The sequence below is a fragment of the Octopus sinensis genome, linkage group LG2, assembly GCF_006345805.1.
Source record: "Octopus sinensis linkage group LG2, ASM634580v1, whole genome shotgun sequence".
NCBI classification, from domain to species: domain Eukaryota; kingdom Metazoa; phylum Mollusca; class Cephalopoda; order Octopoda; family Octopodidae; genus Octopus; species Octopus sinensis.
Genome location: NC_042998.1, coordinates 11,628,471 through 11,654,400, shown reverse-complemented (window position 1 = coordinate 11,654,400; position 25,930 = coordinate 11,628,471). Strand labels below are relative to the sequence as shown.

Genomic DNA, 25,930 nt, shown 5'->3' with positions numbered 1-25,930 from the left:
CACCGCTAAAAGAAGTATGACACAGTTATATGTAGCACCCATTCCAATTTACTTTTAACATTGGCCTTCTTTCATTATTTACTTCATTAAGCATGTTTTGTATGCTACACAATCTCATATTCTAAAACATTTTATATATATATATATATATATATATATAATATATATATATATATATATATATATATATATATATATATATATATATATATATAAGTAAATGAAAGGATGGAGTCGAACGATGATTTTAACAAAATTCCTTTATTCTCGACATATGTTTCGAAGACTGCATATTCTTAATTCCGAAGGAATAAAGGGTACATTATGCCGCCTTCTCATCAGGAAAGACAAGGAACCTATGTCAGCATCATGACGAACAAAAACTTTTAGATGAATGCCCACATGGAGTCCACAGTGATAATTTCCTACCCGGGTATCGGTTAACCGAATTATCCATACTAGGATAATTCATTCACCTACTTATATATATATATATATATATATTGTTTTACAAATTTAATATACTTTTAAAATTAGTGGGATGATTTTAGCAATTTGAACATTTGTGTTTTATGGATAACAAATACTTATTGCAAGCTGATATACACATATTGAGCCTCACCAAGGCAATGACTAGTGAGTAAGACCTTTGGAGATATGCTGTGCTTGAGAAGACACGACAAGCCAAGTGAGACCATAACCTGTGGCCTATGCCAGTGGTGTATAACCAACCCACTTATGAGTACCCTTCATTCATTGGACAATAAACTTTGCTTGCGAAGACCTGTTGAAGCAAGTGAAATCAAAATTGTTGATGTGGCCGATGACAGTACTGCCTGATTGGCACTAGTGCCAGTGGGACATTAAAAGTACCATCCAAGCATGATTGTTGCCAGAGCTGCTGACTGGCTCCTGTGCTGGTGGCACGTAAAAAGCACCATTCAAGCGTGATCGTTGCCAACGTCGCCTTACTGCCATATGTGCCAGTGGCACGTGAAAAACATTCAAGCATGGTCGTTGCCAGTGTCGCCAGACTGGGTCCCATGCAGGTGGCACATGGAAAACACCTACTGAGCATGGACATTGCCAGTGCTGCCTGACTGGCCCTGATGCCGGTGGCACTAAAAGCACCCACTACACTCTCAGAGTGGTTGGCATTAGGAAGGGCAGATCAGATTGGAGTCTGGTACAGCCTTCTGACTTGCCAGTCCTCAGTCAAACCGTCCAACCCATGCCAGCATGGAAAGTGGACATCAAACGACAATGATGATATTGCTAATTATTCAACTGCTGATAGTCTTATTTCTTTCATTTGTGACATTTTAATTATAGCTGATTGCTAAAGAAATATGTAATGACTCTGGTAACATTTGAATTTATTACTGTTTAACCTGAGACCAAACAAGTTAAACCTGTGATCAACGATATTCCAACTATGGCCATCCAATCTATTTAGAGTTGTCTAAGGTTATATTAGAAATTTGGTGGATAGAGGTGGGGGGGGGTCTTTAATTCATTGGTTGGGATTTGAAGATTTGACTGCTATTTCTGATTTTTCTATCAGGTCTAATGACCATGTAGAGCCCTGTTTTTGGTTCACATTTGTTTAACTACATAGCTACTACAGGCATTTTAAAAAGAAAACTGACAATATCTGATCTGAATTTAACAATGTTTTAGGATTTAACAGGACTCACTTGGTCCTTTGCAGCACCAATGAAAGTCATTTTCATCTAGCGTGTATGACCAATATGCTTGTTGGCACATCTCTCTATGTTATACTCAAAAAATGAGTCCAACTTATAAACACAGAGCTTTGTATCGGGTTATACAGCGCTGTTACTGTTAATTGAACTAAACTGTACTTGCTTCTGCAAAATACACATTTCTAATAACAGAAACTGGTAAATATTTCTCCGATAGATATTGTTAGCACAACTGAAGAGATTATGAAGTCTATCAATACAATATTTTTTTTTTTCAATTCTTTTTCAGATCTTAGTCAAGGGTGGAGCAACAGTGCTTCCGGGTTTTGTTTTGTTTTTTTGCAGGGCCTCTGAGTTTGATAGCAAACTGAAAGAAATTTATCCTTAGATTGGAGGCTCGGCCATAGTTCTTGCAATTCTCTGAACTTCACTAAAGGCACCCAAGAACCAGGTGTTAAAGTCAGACAACAAAATGTTCAGTTTCCATCAAACAGATGTCACTCGCAAAGTTTGGCTCAGCTGAAGGCTATACGAGAAAACACTTATTAAAAATACCACATAGAGGGATTAAACCTGGAAACCCAATTGTGATCTTTTATTTGAAGTCATTGGACTGCAGGCATGCTGGGAGACACCACCTTGAAGGATTTAGTCAAACAAATCAGCCCAATGCTTATTTTATCAAGCAGTGTTGAGAGACAAACACACACACATGACTAGCTTCCACACAGTTTCCGTCTACCAAATTTACTAACAAGGAACTGGTCGGACCAAAGCTATACTAGGAGACTTTTGTCCAAGGTGCCACACAATGGGTCTGAACCCAAAACCACATAGCTATGCCCAATGTTGACATAAAAATATACCAACTCTGCCTACAATTAGTATTGTGGAATACCCATTTGATTTGGTAATTTGGTAAATTCCACAATCTTTGCATTAGTAGAGACGAAGCTTTCAAAATGTTTGTGCACATTCAAAATGAATGTGCTTTAATCTTAAAACTTAAAGAGAAATTGGTTTATGGGTGTTATAACAAGCACAATGAAGAAAGAGACTATACTGACCTTAGTTGAAGCAACATAACAAGCTTTCACTGTCAAAACTACTGAATTCATTAAGTTTTTGGCAGCTTGAATAAGGGATGTGGCACTGTCAAGCTAATGAAAAATAACAAAAATAGAATGCATTTCAATACAGACACAAGTGCAATAATATTGGGTTTTTTTCCATTCTGTACATTAACCAATGAAAATACTTTTAATACCAACTATAATGAGAGTAATTGCAGCATGGAAGGTGTTTATAAGCCATTTAAGAAACACACAAAACCGTTAGATTCACTTCAACATTTAAATTTAATTTGTCAAAATATTTTCGTCGCTTTGAGACCGCGACCTGTTCATTGACAAAACTGCTGCACATACAGCACAAAGTTTTGTCAGTGAACAGTTCGTGGTCTCAAAGCGATGAAAATATTTTGACAAATTAAATTTAAATGTTGAAGTGAATCTAACGGTTTTGTGTGTTTCTTAAATGGCTTATAAACACCTTCCACGCTGCAATTGTTTTCGTTCCAGCACACGATCTCAGATCAAATCACTTGCTATGCAAGTACATCTCTGTAATATAATGAAAGTCTTTTCAATATATTCTTAGGTTAGATGGATAAAAAATATTCTAGTACTCTAGATTGGCATCCTATGTTTAGTAAGTCTAAAGAGTAGTAACAGAAATATCCATAACCTGTTTTAACCCTCATTTACAAGTTGAAATTTATTTGCAGTTATTAATCTATATTAATTCAAGAAGACTGATTTCTAATAAGATGTGTGAACTACAGGACAGGTGGTAGCAAATTATACTATTGCTGCTGGTGTCCAACCCCAGAATAATCCCAATTGAACAGATCAACCACCCCAATTTTTATTCACATATATAAAATGTAGCTTGAATATACTCAATGTGTCTATTTTGATTTCTAAAGATAGAATGTTATTTGAAAGATGTTCTACCACTAATACTAACAATTCAGGTAATCACATAGTCAACTGGACTTTTACCTTACATATTCTAAACTATTGAACTACAGGACAGGTGGTAGCAAAATATACTATTGCTGCTGGTGTCCAAATATTTGAAAAATATACCAAGAATTTTTGTTTCACTTCAGTACATTCTCACCAACAGATGATTATTGTTATAGTTTAGTAAAATTCAACATTGATAGAGTAGATCTATTATCATAAACAGTCCATCTTTAACCATTCTGTTTTTGAATATCTAGGACTTCATTAACCATTGTGTCCTTTACCTTTAAGATAGTAAGGTGTACTTTTAAGGTATTTAGTTATTTCTAAACGGCTGAGAAACCACATAATGGCTACCACAGTAGCTCATCAACTAAAGGTTGTTTAGCCCAAGTCAAACCTGACATCCAGCAGATGAAGTTTCAGGCAATGACTACTCTGTCTATTAGGGAATGCAGGACTATATAATCAAATACACTTTTTCTTTAAAAATGTGTCATAAGGTGATTTGGCTGTTATTTCTAGCTGGTCAAACTACCATAGAGACTTCTTTTGATGGTTTGTTACATGAGGGTGTTATAAAATGTTACAACCTAACTTCTATATAAGCTGTACACAAACTGAAGTGTGGAAAGACACCTCTAATGCTAGATTTGTAAGATGTAAATATTATCTGCTAATCCCCAGGGGATGAAATGAACTGCTTTTATGGAATTAAGCAGATTAGACATAAATCTACCCATTAATAGGACCTTAGTCTATCTCAGGTAATATTACCATTTGGAAGTAGTAGCTACTTAACATCATTAACTAATGCAGTAGAATTTAACACACTGCCTAAATTCACAAAAAAAAAGAAAAGAGATTTGAATTAAAATTCTACGATCTGGGAGTTCAATACCATATCCACTCACCTTTTTCTTTTAAAAATTCTTCCTGCTATACTGAAAGGTATACATATTACAAGGGTTGTACTCAGTAGCAAAGTAGCTTGAAACCTTAATTTGGATCAGTCAGTGAAATTCAGTACTTTAACATCACAGCACTGGGATATTATCTATCGACTGGCCTCGTGCCGGTGGCATGTAAAAAGCACCATCCGTTCGTGGCCGTTGCCAGCCTCGCCTGGCTCCCGTGCCGGTGGCACATAAAAAGCACCATCCAATTGTGGCTGTTTGCCAGACTCGTGTGGCACGTAAAAAGCACCCGCTACACTCATGGAGTGGTTGGCGTTAGGAAGGGCATCCAGCCGTAGAAACATTGCCAGATCAAACTGGCCTGGTGCAGCCTTCTGGCTTCCCAGACCCCAGTTGAACCGTCCAACCCATGCTAGCATGGAAAGCGGATGCTAAACGATGATGATGATGATGGTGGATCTCCATCATTCAGTCAACTGAATTAATGTTTAAGGGACTGAGCATTCCAGATATACACACACTCAACATAATTCTTGGGTAGAATTAGCATGACAAAGTGACATGGCAGTAGCTTTTGAATCACAGACACAATCCACTGAAACTTCTATGCAATTTCATCAACCCAAGCACTGATATTACCAAAAATGACATTTACCGAAGATATCAATGGAATTTGTAGTTTTGTGGTACCAGTGCCGGTGGCACATATGAAAACCATCCGAACGTGGCCGTAGCCAGTACCGCATCGACTGGCCTCCGTGCTGGTGGCACGTAACAAACACCCTCCGATCGTGGCTGTGCCAGCCTCGCCTGGCCTCCGTGCTGGTGGCACGTAAAAACACCATCCAAGCGTGGCCGTTGCCAGCCTCGTCTGGCACCTGTGTCAGTGGCACATAAAAAGCACTCACTACACTCACGGGGTGGTTGGCATTAGGAAGGGCATCCAGCTGTAGAAACACTGTCAGATCTGACTGGCCTGGTGCAGCCCTCGGGCTTCCCAGACCCCAGTTGAACCGTCCAACCCATGCTAGCATGGAAAGCGGACGTTAAACGATGTTATGCAGTGATATTGAACTCAGGTACTCATGGTTGCAAAATTATCTTCTTAATCATTTCAGTCACATTCCATCTACTTATTTGTATTAAGAAAAATAGAAATTAAATAAGATACAATAAATTAACTTACCCCAGACACAATCAATTCCCCACTAGCACTTTGTACATCAGCTTTCACTTTACTGGTTATATTTAATTGATGGCAATATAATGCAATTTGCTGGAGATATGCCAGAAGATCTTTCTTGGACACAGAGTCTGGACACTAAAAAATGTGGAGAAATTAGAAAGCAAAACAACTGTAGACTAGAGAATAAACTCTATATTTCAAATGCATATAGAACTACAAAAAGCAAAATGATTATATCATATATATACACAAACATTACTCACACACACACACACATGTATGCATATATAAATACACACAATTACTCACACACACATGCATGCATATACACACACTCACATGTATGCATATACACACTCACATGTATGCATATACACACATGCATGCATTACTCACATGTATGCATATACATGCATTACTCACATGTATGCATATACACACATTACTCACATGTATGCATATACACGCATTACATGTATGCAAATACACACATTTCTCACTTTATACACACACACACATACATACTAGTGAATGCACCTGTCCTTTGGACGGTTTAAGTTGCTTTGGTGGTATTTTTTCACCAAATAATTAAACTACCGAGAAGGTTTATGTGTAGTACAGCAATCTATGTTTCTGGTTAACCTAGGAATGGAAAAATCAAACTGATGGGTGGTTATTGTGGAGGTTGTTGCACTTTGGTTATCATAGAACATATAAGTTTGCAAGCGATGTAAAGTAGAGCTACTGAAGGGTTTGGGGAGTAGATTACGGATGATGACTACAAAATATAGCTTTATATGAAGGTGAAATTTCTTGTCAGAAACAGTCACATAATTGGTGTAATGAAATTGAAGGAAGACGAAACTTCCCCTCTGCGAGTTTATTTTATTCAACAGAAAAGGGGACTATATTTGGAAATTATAAAGAGAAATGGTAGATTCAGACTGTCCATATTTTAAAAACGCAAATTTAAAAAAGTTGTGGTGGGGTAGATTTTTTTTTAAATTCCTTTTTTTGCATAATCATATTAATTCCATTATGCAGAAGACAGAATCGAATAAATTTGTAAACATTCAGGAAAATTGAATATACATATTATATCTATTGTGAATAACAGAATGCATCTAATATTAATAATATTAGTAATAACTGAATATTGTATATGCTTATAGATGTAGATATGTATGTATATTTCTGTATTAGAAGAAATGAGGTACTCAAAAATCCGGATGGTTTTATATTTACAGATATTTATTTGTATATTACATGTTTTTATACATCATATATCATATATTAGCGCTTTCGTCCATTCTAGTGGAATTTTCAAATTATATATATATTTCTGTATATATATAAGTATTTATGTATATCTATATATGTATGTATATTTATATCTATATTTTTTCTTTTTTTTCTAGTTTTAGCTCAGAGCTGCGGCCATGCTGATGCACCGCCGTTTATATATATATATATATATATATATATATATATATATATAATATATATTTTTTATATATATATATAAATATTCAAATGTGTGTATATTTTATTTATTTTATATTTATTTATAATTTAACATTATGTACTTTATAATCTCTGATGAAGCCTAGAGATATATACAAGTACCTCATTTTCATCTGCCTATTACTTCAATCCACTTGAGTAATAAAGGTAGAATGAGGTATTTTTATCTATGGGCTGAAACAGCTGTAAGTTATTTTCCCAATTCATATTTATGTTTTTTAAAATAATTACTGAAAATGGAAGAATTTTCAAAGAGTTTCCAATATCTAATTTTTTCAGAAAAATGAAGCCTATTTATATCAAATAATGAAGATCTTATAACATGGAGGGTGTCAGTGTTTTAATGTCCACGACAGAATTTGCTGTGGCAAATTTTTCTACAGCCAGACGTCCTTGCACGAAGGTGACATTTATGTACAACTGTCACAATGTTATGGCAAGGAGATAGTAACACACAAACACACATATGCAACAAGCTTCTATTCAACCTTGAGCAAGCGTCTTCTGCAATAGCCTCAGCCACCAAAGCCCTGTAAGAGGAATAGATGGAAATTGAAAGAAGCTTTGTGTGTGTGTGTCCCCAAAAACTACTTGACAACTGATAATGGTGTGTTTACATCTCTGTAACTTAACAGTTCTGCAAAAGAGACAGAATAAGTACCAGGCTTAAAAAAATAAATACTAAGGTCAACTGGTTCAACCTAAATTCTTCAAGGCAATGCCTCAGTAAGGCCGTGGCCTAATGACTGAATAAATGGTAATCATTGAAATCTCAAAGCTACGAGATAACACCTGATTAATTTAAAACAATGAATAAATGAGCATTAAATTTGACAGAGTAATCTCAATGCTAAAGGGTTAAAAAGGGAAAGAAATATTGAAAATAAGATGGGACTGTTATGACTAGATTGCCTTTGACACAGAAGTCTGCATGACAAGAGCTAGACAACAACGCACACAACCCCACAGAACACAATGCTTACCACAACACAAGTCAACAAGGCAGGCTTCATATAGTCACTTGGCTTGCTAGAAATATCAGGCTAAATGTCCTGAAATCATTAATCACCTTAGAAAAAAGCATATTAGAAGATGCTGTCTTAGGTTACACACACACACACACACACACACACATGAAAAAGACAGGATGGTCATGGCAAACAGGTCTGATCATATGTCTGCTTAATAAGGGTTAGACAACAACATCAGCTCATGAAAACAGATTACAAAAGCAAGGGAAGCTCTAACAATTATTCAATTTGCAAGCAATAATAGCCAAATTCCTTCAAATTACATCCTATCACTATAGGAACATGAGTATTGAATATTGGCAGTGTCAGGTTCAATACACACAAGAAAAAAAAAAGAGGATTGTCACAATCAGAGTGCATTTAATTAGAGGCCTCTCAGATTGGAGCAGGGACTAAACAACATTCAGTACAAAACAACATGCCACATCCAACACCACAATATGAAGAGGTTTAACGGTGACAACATTCAACCTATAATAGTAACAAAATTCACACAAGAATTACATTATAAAGAAGCAAAAAAAAAAAAAAGATACAAAAAATTTATTTCATAATACAATACCTGATCTGCAATAGTTTTTGCCATTTTATCCATTTGTGTTCCAGCTTCGGAAATTTTCTTGGCAGCACTAATAACATCCATTGTGCTTTTCAAAGGTCCACGCCCCCTGGGTATTATTTAATGAGAATGTTAATTACATTTACTTTATTACATGCAGCCATGGTTCATTATTTTTTTTTTGTTTCATTTATATACATTTTCCTGTGTTATGCTAAGGTTTACCCTAACCCCTATCAATTATTCTTGTTAGCCATGCAATTGGCTGTGTGATGTTTTTAAATCCCTATTACTACTATATATGTACATATATAAATATTGTTATATATTATTATTATTATTTGATTAATTAACTGATGAGGTAGGTTTGTAATAATAATAATAATGAAATTATTGTATACAGTGCTCAGGTGCACCACAACTTGTCAGAAAGTGCATATAAAGTACATGCAGTAATGTAGAAATGTCTGGAAAGCGAACAATGTATGAGTCAGATACCTGCTTGTGTGTGTATGGAGGGGAGAAAATCAGGTGTAGTGTTGGGGAATCTCAGGAAGCATGGAAGTTTTGAAGGATGCAGTGCTCCGACAACTAACAACTGATGCCAGCAGTTTGTTCCATGCTTCAGCAACTCTCAGCGTGAAAAAATGTTTCCTGAAGTCATGGGAGCTGTGCTGTTTTCTTACTTTGTAAATATGTCCATGGGTGTTAGATGAGTGGAGTTTGAAAAGGTGCTCAGAGTTATTGTTTGTACGATGGTTGATAATTTTATGGGTGTCTGCCAAGTCAGCTGCCAGACGTCAGAGTTTCAATGTGTCCATGCCCAGGGAAGTAAGGCGTTCAGGATATGGCAAATGCCTGATGGAGGGTATTCTTTTGGTTGCACGTCGCTGAACAGCTTCCAGACGATTGATATCCTGGCCAAGATAGGGGTTCCAGACCGGTGATGCAAATTCCAGGTGAGGTCTTACCATAGCTATATAAAACCGCAGATAGATAGCCGGAGAGCAGCTCACAAAGGATTTGGTGAGTGATGCTAAGACACCCTCAGCCTTCTTGACAATTTTAGCGATGTGTTTTGTCCAACGCAAATCACTGTCGACAATAACACCCAGGTCACGTTCACATGAAGACTTTTTGAGACTAGTGTTGTGGAGGGAGTAGGTGGACACTGGGTTTCTCCTCCCAAAATGCATGGTGGTACATTTGTCCACAGCCAGCTTGAGTTGCCAGTCCATGATCCACTGCTGCATTGTGTCCAGGTCTGCTTGCAATAGAGATCTATAGTGTACAGGATTTGACCTCTTTATTTCGAGGTACAGCTTGATGTCATCTGCATATTTCAGCACTGTGGCATTCTTTAAGTTGGCATCTATGTCATTAACATATGCAACAAATAAAAGGGGGCCAAGAACAGATCCCTGTGGTACACCAGATGTCATCTCATAGGGCGAAGAGTGCTGTCCTAGAACTGTGACAACCTCTTTTCGGCTGAAAATAAAGGACTTCAACCAGTTATAGAGTTCGTCTCTTACACCCAACGCAGAAAGCTTCACCATAAGTCTTTTGTGTGGCACAGAGTTAAAAGCCTTAGCAAAGTCCAGGTAAACAACATCCACCCAGGATCCGCGATCAGTGATTTGGGTAACGTCCTCAAGAAACTCGATGAGTTGATTACAGCAGCTGGAGTTAGGAATAAATCTGAATTGTGACGGCTGGATGAGGCTGTAAGAGCCTACAAAAAAACTTGAGAACTACCAAACTGGTTTCATTCAAATTTTACACATGCCTTACTTAGGGTCCATGCAGTGTCATGGATAAAAAAAAACATTCAACTTCTTGCCTAATATGAGCCCGGAGCAATTTCTCATCTCTTACACTATTCCAGTATTAAGTGTCAAAAGAGAAACCATAACATCTCTATTGTGATGTGAGATACCTTCAGTTTATTAGTTTCCCTATTAAGTGAATCTATTATCTCGCATATATACATGCATACACACACATTAATATATATAAATAAATAATATATATATATATATATATATATATATATATATATATATATATATAATATAAATATATTTAAATAAGGATAAGATCGTTATTTAAAATACCGATCAAATCATGTGGCCAGCATGGGAATAAAAACCTAATAGGTAATAATTATTATCAAAATTATAATTAAGGGTATATATATTTACATTTATGTGCTATTTGCATATATTCCACTGATGAAGGCAAAGCATTTATGCAAAGCAGAGCCAGAAATCCGGGATCTGGAATTATCCAATAATTTTTTTTGCTAGTTTATTTTGTCTCTCTCACTCGCTCTGTTATCAAAAGATGATTGCAAAATGAAATTACGAACAAGAAAAAAAAGAATTTGTTTAATTGGCACTTGGCAAAAGACTTACCTGGTAAAATCTGTCATTTCCATCATAATCATACACATCTGTTTAGCAAGAACAATAATATCATTGCCACTGTCATCCCATTTTGCCACTTCTCGGTCTAATTTTGCTTTTGCTTTACGGAAGTCATCAACCTGTTGTTCAATTTTGACCCTTTCAGCCTCTGGAAGATCCCTCATTATAGCTCGGTCACTCTTGCTGTTATAATCTTGTTCTGTTATGAAACTTGCTGTAAAATGTTTGAATTAAAAAAGCAAAAGTTAAATTAAACTAAACAAAAATAAAATGCTTTTGACAAAATGCAATAACCTAATCCATGTCTGAAAGCATAAGTTCTTGGTTTAGTAAAGGTCAATGTTGATTAAGGAGGCTTAAAAGTGGAAGCATTACAACTGTGACCATCCTGTCTGTTTAACAGTGACTATGATTACATAACCTAGTCCTTTTACAAGATATTGGTTGTTATTTTCAGTAGATTAAACAACCACATAGAGTTTCCTGTTACATTGACTGCTGTTCTTCTTGTTGAACCCAAGATGCAACAAACCTATGATTAAAGACAATCCATTTGTGACCAACCAATTTTATTTTCAGCCATATCTTGAAACTACAGAACCAAATTTCCCTTTTTAAAATGGTAGGGCTTGATTTGATGGAAATTTGGTTGCCATATCTAACAGGTTGAGGATACATGTAGCCAAAGGTCTTTCCTACGCTAGAAAGATAACTGTTTCATTTATTGCTTTTCATTTATTTCCAGTTTGGACCAAAAACTACAGCAAACAAAAAAAATTTAAAATAAAATAAAATAAAATGCCCATATTTCTATGCTGATAATTGTATTCTTCAAAAGAAGTAAGAACTTACAATCTGCCTATCTTAAAGAAAACTAAAAAATAAAACATCTGAAGAAAGAATTGATTTTAGAGTTTATATAAAAAGCCATCTGTAGCTAGTTGTAAAAAAAAAAAAAAAAGCAACAGCTAACAAGATTTACTACTACACACGAAATTATATTAACAAACAAAAATCTAACAAGGCAACTAACTCCTTTGTAGTCATTAAGTTCATTCAAGATTAAATCTCTCACACTGTATTTCCTATTTAATGAAGAGAACATCACATATTTCAGGTATTAACTCTTGGGAAATGTCCACAAAAAAGATCAACACTACATATTCTTTGTTGCTTAGTTACCAGCATGATATGAGCTGACCAAGGTCATATCATATTACAAACCAACACCAGCTAACAACAAAAGACAAACAAAAAAAAAAAATATGCAAAAACATCTTGCAAAACAAACAAAAACCGGAATAAATAGAGGGATAAAGAAGGGAACGAAGCATATGCAAACAAAAGCTTACTGAGAAAACAGAGTAACATTTTAATCTCCACTTAGCTTCTCCCTTACTCATCCTCAGCTCTCCCCCTCTTGTAACCCATACTGTGACCATCTCCTTACTCCCAATCTCTGTACTACTTAGAACATATGCACACTGGAATTCCCTCTCTGCCTCCAACAATTTTGAGTTGTTAAAGAACAATCATGTTGAATCTCACATGAGTAAGGGCATAAGGCCTTCCTCCTGACCAAAGCATTAGAGGATAACTTTTTACCATGTATGTCTGTATATAGCATGTACTCTTTACTCTTTTACTTGTTTCAGTCTTTTGACTGCGGCCATGCTGGAGCACCGCCTTTAGTCGAGCAACTCAACCCCGGGACTTATTCTTTTTGTAAGCCCAGTACTTATTCTATCGGTCTCTTTTTGCCGAACCGCATCGGTTGTCAAGCAATGCTAGGGAAACAAACACAGACACACACATACATACACACACGCTTATATATATATACATATATACGACAGGCTTCTTTCAGTTTCCGTCTACCAAATCCACTCACAAGGCATTGGTCGGCCCGGGGCTATAGTAGAAGACACTTGCCCAAGATGCCACGCAGTGGGACTGAACCTGGAACCATGTGGCTGGTTAGCAAGCTACTTACCACACAGCCACTCCTGTGCCTAATTTTAAAATGTGCTTTTAATTTTAAAAAATAATTGAGAGTTGTACTCCAGGTATAAAATGTGAACCAAAATTCTTGTGATGGTGATAAGTTAACCCTACCTTACTAATTACTGACATATAAAGGCAGGGAATTGGCAATGCATTAGACAAAATATTTCCCAGTATCTATTCCAACTCTTTGTGCACTGAGTTCAAATATTGCCAAGGCCAATTTGCCTTTCATTCCTTTGGGAGTCAAAACATACCAATCAAATGTTGTAGACTGATTCAACTATTAAAATGTCAGGATGTCTGACAATATATACCCTGGCTCTTTGCATAATGATAACGACACCTGTGACAATGCCAGTACCAAGTTGTGTTAGCCATGTTGTCTCTTGGACAACATGGTGGCATAGAGAAGGAGACTTGCATGCACAAACAACTGCTAGATTTCCATCAAAAGCCTTATTTAGGCATGCACAAACTGATACAGATACATAACAGACCTTGACTAACCAAAGCTCCTAGGTTTTATACCCTCAATTGTCTTATATGTTGGCATATACAGTAAAAGAACTGAAATAAAAAGACTGATAAAAGAAAAAAATACATACCACACATACACAAAAAGAAAAAGATAAAATAGAACAATATTTCAAATCTTACATTTACTCTTGGTATCATCTTCAAATTCAATTTCAGTATCAGAATCGATTTCTTCAGGATTCTAAATGATTGTAAAAGAAGGACATGAAAAGAATTGTCATTTTGTCTTATTTTCTTTGATGTAAATAAAAACTTAGTGAAAACAAAAAAATTTACAAATTTTAAACAGCCAAACTGGTAAATCCTATGCTCTGGGAAGATAGTTTTTGTAGGGGCTATAAACACTGAAAGTGTGAAAGAACAGCTTCTGTCACATTCCAGGGAGAAAAACTACAAGTAGTTGATAGCTTCTGTTACCTAGGGGAATAAGTCAGGAGCGGGGGTGGATGCTCTGAAAGTGTAGCTACTAGAATAAAAATAGCCTGGGTAAGGTTCAGAGAGCTCCTACCTCTGCTGGTGACAAATTAGGGTCACTCAGAGTAAAAGGTAGACTGTATGATGCATGTGTATGAACAGCCATACTACCTGGCAGCAAAACATAGGCAGTAAGCTTGCAAGGAATGAAGCCTGTATGCTCCTCTGGATGTGTAATGTCAGTGTGTATACATGACAGTAAGCACCCTCAGAGAAAATTCAGATTTAAGAAGCATCAGATGTGGTGTGCAAGAGAGACGACTGTGCTGGTATGGTCATGTGTTGCAAATGAATGAGGACAGCTGTGCGAAAAAGGGTTACACCCTAGCAGTTGAGGGAACCTGTGGAAGAGGTAGACCCAGGAAAACTTGGGATGAGGTGGTGAAGCACAACCTTTGAACATTGGGCCTTACCGAGGCAATGAATAGTGACCGAGACCTTTGGAGATATGCTGTGTTTGAGAAGACCCGACAAGCCAAGTGAGACCATAGCCTGTGGCCTATGCTAGTGGGTGTAACCAGCCCACTTATGAATACCCTTCATTCATTAGACAATAAACTTTGCTCGCGAAGACCTATTGAGGCAAATGAAATCAAATTCGCTGACATGGCCAATGACAGTTCTGCCTGATTGGCACTCATACCAGTGGAAGGTTGAAAGCACATCCAAGCATGATTGTTGCCAGGGCCATGGATTGGCTCTTATGCTGGTGGAACATAAAAAGCACCATTCGAACATGATCATTGCCAGCATGGCCTTACTGGTACATGTGCTGGTGACACATGAAAAACAGTCAAGCGTGGTCGTTGCCGCCTGACTGGCTCCCGTGCAGATAGCACATAAAAAACACCTTTTGAGCATGGTCGTTGCCAGAACCGCCTGACTGGCCCCCATGCCAGTGGCATGTAAAAGCACCCACTACACCCTTGTGGGTGTTGGCATTAGGAAGGGCATCCAGCTGTAGAAACTTTGCCAGATCAGATTGAGCCTGGTGCAGCTTTCTGGCTCACCAGTCCTTGGTCAAACCGTCCAACCCATGCCAGCATGGAAAGCAGACGTTAAATGACGATGATGATCTCTCTCTCTCTCATATATATATATATATATATACACACACACACACACACCACACACACACACACGTAAGCTTCACATTCCTGTTCATGATCACAACTGCCCAAGAAACTGGAATATAAAATTGAGTAGCAGTTTTTGTGATGATTTTGCTGCTTCAGGTAATCTCATAAGTATTGTTCGGATTTTAAATAAGGAAAACAAGTGATCAACATTTTCATTTTAATGAAACAATAGTCAATATAGCTTCCACGATTATCTATGACAGCTTTCAATCTACTTATAAGTTTATTAATCCCATTAATGGAAAACTCTCAATTTTGAAGAGAGCTTTGACATGTCAGTTTCAACTTGCTCAGTTGTTTCACGAGTTAATCCATCCAAATGATTCTGTAAACTATGGAACAAAAGGTAATCTGAAGGAACACAGTCTGGGGAATAAGGTAGATGAGCAATTTTCTCTAAGCCAAGTTCCTCGATTTTCTGACATAATCTTTGCAGTATGGGGTCTTGCATTTTTCTGATGAAACACCACTCTCTCAATTCACTAAAGCAGACCTATTTTTTCTTCAGAGACGTTCAAACACTAATTGCTAACAATAGATTTAAACATTGATTGTTGCATTAGTTGGTAGAAACTCAAAGTGAATGACTCCTTTGCAATCTCACCAAACAGAAGAACCTTCTTCACATGGAGTTCCCTTTTCGGTTGGAGTTTTTCCCCTTCACCAACATTTTGATAAAGACCCATTTTTCATTACACACACACACACCACACACACACACGTAAGCTTCACATTCCTGTTCATGATCACAACTGCCCAAGAAACTGGAATATAAAATTGAGTAGCAGTTTTTGTGATGATTTTGCTGCTTCAGGTAATCTCATAAGTATTGTTCGGATTTTAAATAAGGAAAACAAGTGATCAACATTTTCATTTTAATGAAACAATAGTCAATATAGCTTCCACGATTATCTATGACAGCTTTCAATCTACTTATAAGTTTATTAATCCCATTAATGGAAAACTCTCAATTTTGAAGAGAGCTTTGACATGTCAGTTTCAACTTGCTCAGTTGTTTCACGAGTTAATCCATCCAAATGATTCTGTAAACTATGGAACAAAAGGTAATCTGAAGGAACACAGTCTGGGGAATAAGGTAGATGAGCAATTTTCTCTAAGCCAAGTTCCTCGATTTTCTGACATAATCTTTGCAGTATGGGGTCTTGCATTTTTCTGATGAAACACCACTCTCTCAATTCACTAAAGCAGACCTATTTTTTCTTCAGAGACGTTCAAACACTAATTGCTAACAATAGATTTAAACATTGATTGTTGCATTAGTTGGTAGAAACTCAAAGTGAATGACTCCTTTGCAATCTCACCAAACAGAAGAACCTTCTTCACATGGAGTTCCCTTTTCGGTTGGAGTTTTTCCCCTTCACCAACATTTTGATAAAGACCCATTTTTCATTACACACACACACACACACATATGCATACACACACATATACACATATATACATACACACACACACAAAGATGGTACTCCACTGGTTATGGCAACAAGGGTTCCAGTTGATCTGATCAATGGAACAGCCTGCCCATGTAATTAACGTGCAAGTGGCTGAGCACTCCACAGACTCACGTACCCGTAACGTAGTTCTCAGAGGAAATTCAGCGTGACAGAGTGTGACAAGGCTGGCCCTTCGAAATACATGTACAACAGAAACAGGAAGAAAGAGTGAGAGAAAGTTGTGGTGGAAGAGTACAGCAGTGTTCGCCAACACCCACTGCCAGAGCCTCGTGGAGCTTTAGGTGCTTTCGTTCAATAAACACAACATCCGGTCTGGGAGTCGAAACTGCAATCCTACAACTGCGAGTCTGCTGTCCTAACCACTGGGCCACTGCACCTCCACATGCACACATACACATACAATTTATTAAATGAAGTGTGGTCTGCTTTACAAACTATTTCCTCATCTTTAGGTATGTGGTCAACACTTTCACTGTCACCAGTCATTTCCAGTCCAGGTGATGCTTTTGAGATAAACAAAGGACTGAACCAGAAACTTTTATATTGCCATCTAGTTCTAATGTTTGAATGATTTGTTTTAAAAGTTTTATTTCCATTTATTTATATGTGAAGTTCACGATGACACACACACAATTCCATATACTGTCACCAGCATGACACCTACTTCCATTCATTCAGTAGCAGTGAATTTGGTAGATATCACTTGCACAAAGCCAGACATATATACACACACTCACACATATATATACATCAATGTTTGTTCATCATTTTAACATCCACTTTCCCATGCTTTCATGAGTAATACAGAATACACAAAGGTAGGTTTTTTACAATCAGATGCCCTTCCTGTCACCAACTTTCACCGCTCTCCAAGTAAGGTAATATTTCCTCAGGGCCAGACGTGTTTCCACTGTTATATATTGGAAGTGATAAATTTCATCTGAACATGTGACAACAGGGTACATGGCTAAGCAGCTAAAAAGTTCCTTCCACAATCATGAGATCCTAGGTTCAATGCCATTATGTGGAATCTTGAGCAAATGACATTTTTTATAACTTTGGGTTAACATATCTTGTGAGAAAAATTCAGAGACTACAAAGTCCATCAGATGGATTGCACTTTTAACTGAAAAGGTACAGCTTTGTCACACACTGTGTCATAGATTCTACCTGAGAATTAGACACAGGCATTGTTGTGTGGTGATGGTCCCAGGTTCAGTCCCACTGCATGGCACGTTGGTTTGGGGTGATAGAAGATATTTACCCAAAGCCTTGTGAGTGGATTTGGTAATTGGAAAGTAAAAGTCCATGTGTGTACGTATGCATGTGTGTATGTTTGTGTCCCCTTGTCTTGACATCATATAATTGCAAAATGGTTGTCACTGCTATACAAGCAGTGTCACTTCTAATATTTTGCAAGAACATGTCTGACTATAGGGAAATATTACCTTGCCTGGAAACAATTGAGAGTCTGACCTATGCAAGCATGGAAAAGAGAACATTAAAATAATGATTATATAGGCACAGGAGTGGCTGTGTGGTAAGAAGCTTGCTTCCCAACCACATGGTTCCGGGTTCAGTCCCACTGCGTGGCACCTTGGGCAAGTGTCTTTCTACTATAGCCTCGGGCCGACCAAAGCCTTGTGAGTGGATTTGGTAGACGGAAACTGAAAGAAGCCTGTCGTATATATATATATATATATATATATATATATCATCATCATCATCATCGTTTAGCGTCCGTTTTCCATGCTAGCATGGGTTGGACGGTTCTACTGGGGTCTGTGAAGCCAGAAGGCTTCATCAGGCCCAGTCAAATCTGGCAGTGTTTCTACGGCTGGATGCCCTTCCTAACGCCAACCACTCCGAGAGTGTAGTGGGTGCTTTTTACGTGCCACCTGCACAGGTGCCAGACAGAGCTGGCAAACGGCCACGAACAGATGGTGCTTTTTATGTGCCACCGGCACGAGGGCCAGGCGAGGCTGGCAACGGACACGAAACGGGGCGGTGCTGGCAACGGTCGCGAAACGGAAGGTTCTCTTATATGCCACCGGCACTGGTAACACATCTGCAATTTCCATTGATCAATTTCCATTGATCGATTTCGATTCTGATCCTCACTTGCCTCAACGGGTCTTCACAAGTAGAGTTTCGACATGCCACCGGCACTGGTAACACATCTGCAATTTCGATTGATCGATTTCGATATATATATATATATATATATATATATATATATCTCTATTTGTGTGTGTCCTTGTGTCTCTGTTTGTCCCCCACCACCGCTCGACAACTGGTGTTGGTTAGTTTACGTCCCCGTAACTTAGCGGTTCGGCAAAAAAGATCGATAGAATAAGTACCAGGCTTGAAAAAATAAGTAATGGGGTCGATTCACTCGACTAAAAATTCAAGGCGGTGCCCCAGCATGGCTGCAGTCTAATGACTGAAACAAGTAAAAGATAGTAGGGTGTTTGTAGATATATAAGTGAAAAAACTTACTCTGCTGAGTAACACAGACTGCCGAATATCACGAACACCATCATAAACAAGGCGACTGGCATCAATGAACTCATTTTCATCAATTTCTTTCGATGAGGAATTCAGAGAATTCACAGCTACTTCAACTTTCTGAGCAAAATTTGGCATCACTACAATGACACACACAAATATGTTCAATGTAATATGACAAGCAGAAATTTAATTAAAGAAAAAAATTTTAAACAATTGTCTTTAATAAAAAAAAAATGAAATTTAATATGATTGCAATGAGAATAGCAGAAATTAGACAGACTGACAATTCTCTAGACAAGTACTATGTTGGCTAATTTTTGTTTGCTGTTTTTGTTTAAATTTTTGTTCCAGCTAAAATTGCAATGTACTGGATTTCTTTTTAATGCCCAGATGGCTCACTAGACATAGTTGATAGCTTCTGTTATCTATGAGACATAATTAGCAGTGGAGGTGATTCTTCAGAAAATAAAGTAACCAAGGTAAGGACAAGTTAAAAAATGTTCAGGAGTGGCTGTGTGGTAAGTAGCTTGCTTACCAGCCACATGGTTCCGGGTTCAGCCCCACTGCGTGGCATCTTGGGCAAGTGTCTTCTACTATAGCCTCGGGCGGACCAATGCCTTGTGAGTGGATTTGGTAGACGGAAACTGAAAGAAGTCCGTCGTATATAAGTATATATATGTGTGTGCGTGTGTGTTTGTGTTTGTCCCCCAAGCATTGCTTGACAACCGATGCTGGTGTGTTTATGTCCCCGTCACTTAGCAGTTCGGCAAAAGAGACCGATAGAATAAGTACTGGGCTTACAATAGAATAAGTCCCGGGGTCGAGTTGCTCGACTAAAGGCGATGCTCCAGCTTGGCCGCAGTCAACTGACTGAAACAAGTAAAAGAGTAAAGAGTTACTACCATTGCAGGCAACAAAAGCTTTTTCCTCCAGAGTGAAGGTCAACGTGTGCAACATTTGTGCTAGAATTGAGATGTTACATGGTAGTCAGATATTGCTTTTGAATACAAAAGACCTGCAAAAACTAGAAAGAAATGAAGTGAGCAAGCCGATACATGTGTAATGTTAGTATGCACGAAACTTTGAGTAAATATGAACTAAGAGTAAAATGGGGTATAAGAGGAATCAGATGTGGTAAGAGAAGAAGCTGCACTAATAAAGGCATGTGTTGCTCATGGAGAATGATAGCTGCTGAGCACTTCTGTTAGTGGAACCTACAGAAGAAGGAGACAAAGGAAGATTTAGGATGGAGTGATGCAAACAGGCCTGAAGATGCAGCTCATGAAGGAGATGACAAAGAACTGCACTGATTGGTGATACACAGTTTTACAGAAGAACTGTCTGAATATACCAAAACATACCTTGACATAAAGGTAGTGTTTTAGAAACCATGCATACACACACAGTGAACTTTATGGAAATGAGCATCTTTAATAACAAAAACCATGGAAACAAATGCTTCTCCATTAATTTTATAATGGATATAATCATGGTAAAGAATAAGTACCATAAAAAAAAAATTAAAAACTAAGGCAATGAGAGTTTGCTTCAGTACCTTAAATGCTATCTTGAATTATATCACTTTTTTAAAGCACACTCTAAAATGTGACTGGCAATAACATGGTTGTGTGGTGATGGTCCCAGGTTCAGTCCCACTGCATGGCACTTTGGTTGGTTTGGGGTGATAGAAGATATTTACCCAAAGCCTTGTGAGTGGATTTGGTAGTTGGAAAGTAAAAGTCCATGTGTGTATGTAAGCATAACCAGCTGATCTAGCAAGCGGGACCTCATATCAGTGAGGGGGGGCCGGTGCGCATTGATGCCGTCGAGAGGTAGGGCCCGAAATGGCGCGCATTCTCTCCTGATGAGCCGATACACTTGCTAAATTCCGGTATACGGAGCTTTTAACTGGTAGCACTTGCATGTGCAAGTTGTTTGCAAGACAACACAGGCATCCAACCATAGAAGCTATGCCAGAAAAAAAAAAGAAAGAAATGATATCTGACCAGTCTTAGAAGATAGTAAGTCTGAATAAGAACTGAATCAGATCATGATGGCCCTCTAGTCCATTAAAGCAGGAAAATGATTTGTATTTGAATGAATGCATATATATATATATATATAATAATAAATATTAGGGAATAAATCCAAATTTACAGGGAAAAAATCAGATTTAGGATTAAATCCAATTTTATAGTAAATAATAATAAATATTAGGGAATAAATCCAAATTTACAGGGAAAAAATCAGATTTAGGATTAAATCCAATTTTATAGTAAATAATAATAAATATTAGGGAATAAATCCAAATTTACAGGGAAAAAATCAGATTTAGGATTAAATCCAATTTTATAGTAAATTAGGAGATCGAAAATCCACCTGACGAATGTCATTGAAGACATGAAACGATTGTAGTGGCGGTTTATTTCTTTATATTAAAAATTTTTATGTATTGATTAAGTCTTTCCTTGTTTGTTTTGCAAAATAGTGGTTTTGTCTCGAATTAATATTATATATATATATATACACACACACACACACACGGGATTATGTGTATGCATGCATATATGAGCATGTATCAGTCTATATACGTCTGTTCGTGTATTATGTGTGTACATATATGTAAAATGTAACTAACCTTGGTCTCTTAACAATTTAACATATGACATTACATTTTCAACATAACGCCCAGGTTCATAGTTGTCCATTTCTGCAATCACAACATTGTTTACACGAGCTGCTCGCCCTCGAATGGCACCAGCCGTTCTATCTAAGGTATCAGCATCTTTGTCTTGTAATGCAATAACACATTTGTTCACATCTTCTAAGATATGGTTTTCTGAAAGAGAAATTAAAAATAAGAATTTCATTTTGTAACAATCCTTTCTAGTATAGGCACAAGGCCTGAAATTTTGCTGGGAGAGGTTAGTTGCTCGCAACGACCCCACTGCTCAACCAGTAAGCTTGTTTATTGAAATTAAAGGACCAAATACAGAGTCAACCTTGGTGATATTTAAAATCAGAACATATAAGACAGATAAAAACGCTAGGCTGCATTTAGTCTGGGATGTTAATGATTCTGTCAGCTCAGCACATTATTTTATGTAATTAGAATAGATTTCAAATTAGGTACTCTTTTACTTGTTTCAGTCATTTGACTGTGGCCATGCTGGAGCACCGCCTTTAGTCGAGCAACTCGACCCCGGGACTTATTCTTTTGTAAGCCCAGTACTTATTCTATCGGTCTCTTTTGCCGAACCGCTAAGTGACGGGGACGTAAACACACCAGCATCGGTTGTCAAGCAATGCTAGGGGGACAAACACAGACACACAAACGCATATATATATATATATATATATATATATATATATATACATATATACGACGGGCTTCTTTCAGTTTCCGTCTACCAAATCCACTCACAAGGCTTTGGTCGGCCCGAGGCTATAGTAGAAGACACTTGCCCAAGGTGCCACGCAGTAGGATTGAACCCGGAACCGTGTGGTTGGTAAACAAGCTACTTACCACACAGCCACTCCTGCGCCTATGGACAATTTTTAGAGAAAGGGTATTATTCAATTACACTAACCCCAATACTTCACTGGTACTTTATTTTATGAACCTCGGAGTGATGCAAAACAAAACTGTCCTTGACATGATTTGAAACCAGAATATAAATACTGCAAAAACACTACAACAAAACATTTTGTCTGACACTAACAATTCTGTTAATCTTCTTCAAGCAGCCACAGAAGAATGGACAGAATCATTAACTGGCTCTATGTTCTGAATTCAAATCCTCCTGAAGTCTCATCTCATTTGTCCAATGTACTAATGATTCTGCCAATTTAGTGCATTTAATAATAGATTTTAATAGAGGCAAATGACCAGAAATTTTGGGGAAGCAGTTAATTGATCACCTAAAATTCATTGCATGACTTGTTCAAGTGAGAGTCAATTACATCAACCCCAGTACAAAGACTTCTACTTCATGCTGTTGACTCTGGAGAGAGAGAAAGTTTGATGAGGCAGAATGCAATTTCAATGTAAAGAGTTTTCCAGTACCAGTCAAGAATTGGAATTGATATAACTGACTAAACCCCTCCCACAAAATTCTATCAAAATAATGCTGCCACCAAGCTCTTTTTGGTGCCTTTAGCAGAGACCACTGTTTCAAACATTCAGATTAGATCTATGGTCAGAGGGAAATTTCATCTCAAGTCCACTGCTTCTTGCTTCAGCAAGCTACAAATTGGTTTCTGTTTTCCTTTTTCCCCCACAACATATCTGAGAAGTTTCACAAAAGCTCAAGGACATTAACCTTTCTCCACTGAGTCATTAAAATCAAGTATAATAAAGCTTAATATCTTTAATAAAGAATTAATATCCAGTCTACAGACTGTGCTCAACAAGAATAAAAAACAAGCAGCACCAATGGAAGACATATGCGCAATGATCCATTCGCAACATCTGTTTAACCAATATGAATGCTATTAAAAACTGTTTTAATTATACTACATCTTTTATAATTAAACATCAATCATTTGGTAATAAACCGACATTACATTTAGTGAAATATGCATGTTTGGTTACTAGCAAAACAAATCAATATTTCATCTACACTAAGCATTGATTTTTTGCATTTTGGTGGTGATGGTAGTAGTGGTAGAGTCATAAGTAATGTACTCAGCTTATTTAAACTAATAATCCCGGAAAGAAGAAAAGAAGTTGATCCTGGCAGAAACCACAGACACTGAATCTGGATGAGCCAATTCAACTTACTGAATATAGCAGCTATGCCTCCCTCAACCTACACAACCATATTCAAACAGAAAGAAAGGAAGGATATATTGGATAAGGTAGTCCTTACTGTGACATGCAAATTCGTGAAGCGTTCCATATTTTTTCCAGCGGTGGTGCCCCAGCATGGCCGCGGCCTTCGGGCTAAAACATTTTTAAGGATTTAAGTGAATGAGATCATATATGAAATACCAAAACTCCAATGTTTCCCCACCAATAGTGTAACCCTCTGGAACATTCTCATTGCCCATCTTTATTCCACCCATCATTAATGCATAAAATAAAAGTTTCAAAATGAACATTAATCTCAGCTTGTTACCTTCAAGACTAAAAATGCTAAAACAAAGACTATGGCTGTTGTCCTTAATCCTAATAAGTTTTGAATTAGGAGTGTTGCCCACAGACACACTAAAAAAATTACATCCACACAAAACACACACCTACAATCACACACCTACGCACACACAATCACACATCAACACACATATTCAGACAATATATGAAGTAACAAAACAAAATACAAAAACCACTTCAGTTAATTACCTGACACAGCTAAGAAGTCATCAATAGTGGTAATATCATCTACAGCTTCAGTAAGGAGTTGTACTTGCTTCACCCATGCTTCTTTAAATGTTGCCATGTTTTCTTGGGCTACTTTGGAATGTGAACGAGCGGCCAAGATTCTGGCAGCATTGATTACCTATAACATCAACAGGAGCATAACATTAACAAAACCGTTAACTAATCTAAAACATTTCAGGAAACCATTAATCACACAATATTTAATGAGTATCAATCATCCATAACATTTAGTATAAGCAATAATGAGGACAAGCCAATGAAGGGTCCTCTACCTGACCATTAAACTCATCAGCTTTTCAAATCACACCTTACTTTCTAGGGAAAGGCAGGTACAATGAATAATGTGACTCTAGGAATATTGTACTTGGGGAAAAGAGTGATGTGATCATGGCTAGAATACTTTTGTTCAGAGGTCTGTTTGAGCAGTTACTAAGCAGGTGGAGGAAGGTATCAAAGTTCACGAGGCTCAATGTTAATCTATGAATGCACTGGTTTGTCAAATAAATACTAAGGTCCAAGAGCATTACTTTGCCTAGGCATTTATAGCACTGTGAAGGCAGCCCCACCTACACAACAAAACCCCTATGCTGTTGCTTGACTGACTATCAATAGCACTAAATTTCTTCACAACCTGCTACCTTAAAAAATAAATGTTAGATAATGAAATCCTACATGTAAAAAAAAATAAAGGGGGGATGGTCATGATTAGAATACCTTTAATAACAAGTATGCTCAATCAAGGCTGACCTGGTAAATAACATAATAATGGTTTCAAATTTTGGCACAAGGCCAGCAGTTTTGGGGAAGAGCAAAGTTAATTAAATCCCAGTGCTCAACTGGTACTTATTTTATTGACTCTGAAAGGATGAAAAGCAAAGCCAACCCAGTGGAATTTGAACTCAAAGTAAAAATGGGTGAAATACCACTACACTTTCTACTAAGTGTGCTAACAATTCTGCCAGCTTGCCACCTTAAATAAAAAAAAATAATAAAAAAATGAAAAATACGCTTTGTTACAAAAA

At 37.3% G+C, this 25,930-nt stretch overlaps 1 protein-coding gene across 2 annotated transcripts in view; it reads right to left on the bottom strand.

Moving 5' to 3' along the window:
* LOC115232414 (catenin alpha-like) overlaps positions 1-25,930 on the bottom strand; it is a 107,544-nt gene that overhangs the window by 3,827 nt on the left and 77,787 nt on the right. For both annotated transcript variants that reach the window (XM_029802275.2, XM_029802276.2), the window contains 8 exons: positions 24,870-25,026; positions 22,164-22,364; positions 19,514-19,662; positions 14,047-14,107; positions 11,371-11,596; positions 8,957-9,062; positions 5,840-5,974; positions 2,774-2,866 (listed from right to left, as the gene is read on the bottom strand). In XM_029802275.2, coding sequence (XP_029658135.1) covers positions 2,774-2,866; positions 5,840-5,974; positions 8,957-9,062; positions 11,371-11,596; positions 14,047-14,107; positions 19,514-19,662; positions 22,164-22,364; positions 24,870-25,026 — 1,128 coding nt within the window. The remainder of the gene's footprint in view (positions 1-2,773; positions 2,867-5,839; positions 5,975-8,956; positions 9,063-11,370; positions 11,597-14,046; positions 14,108-19,513; positions 19,663-22,163; positions 22,365-24,869; positions 25,027-25,930) is intronic.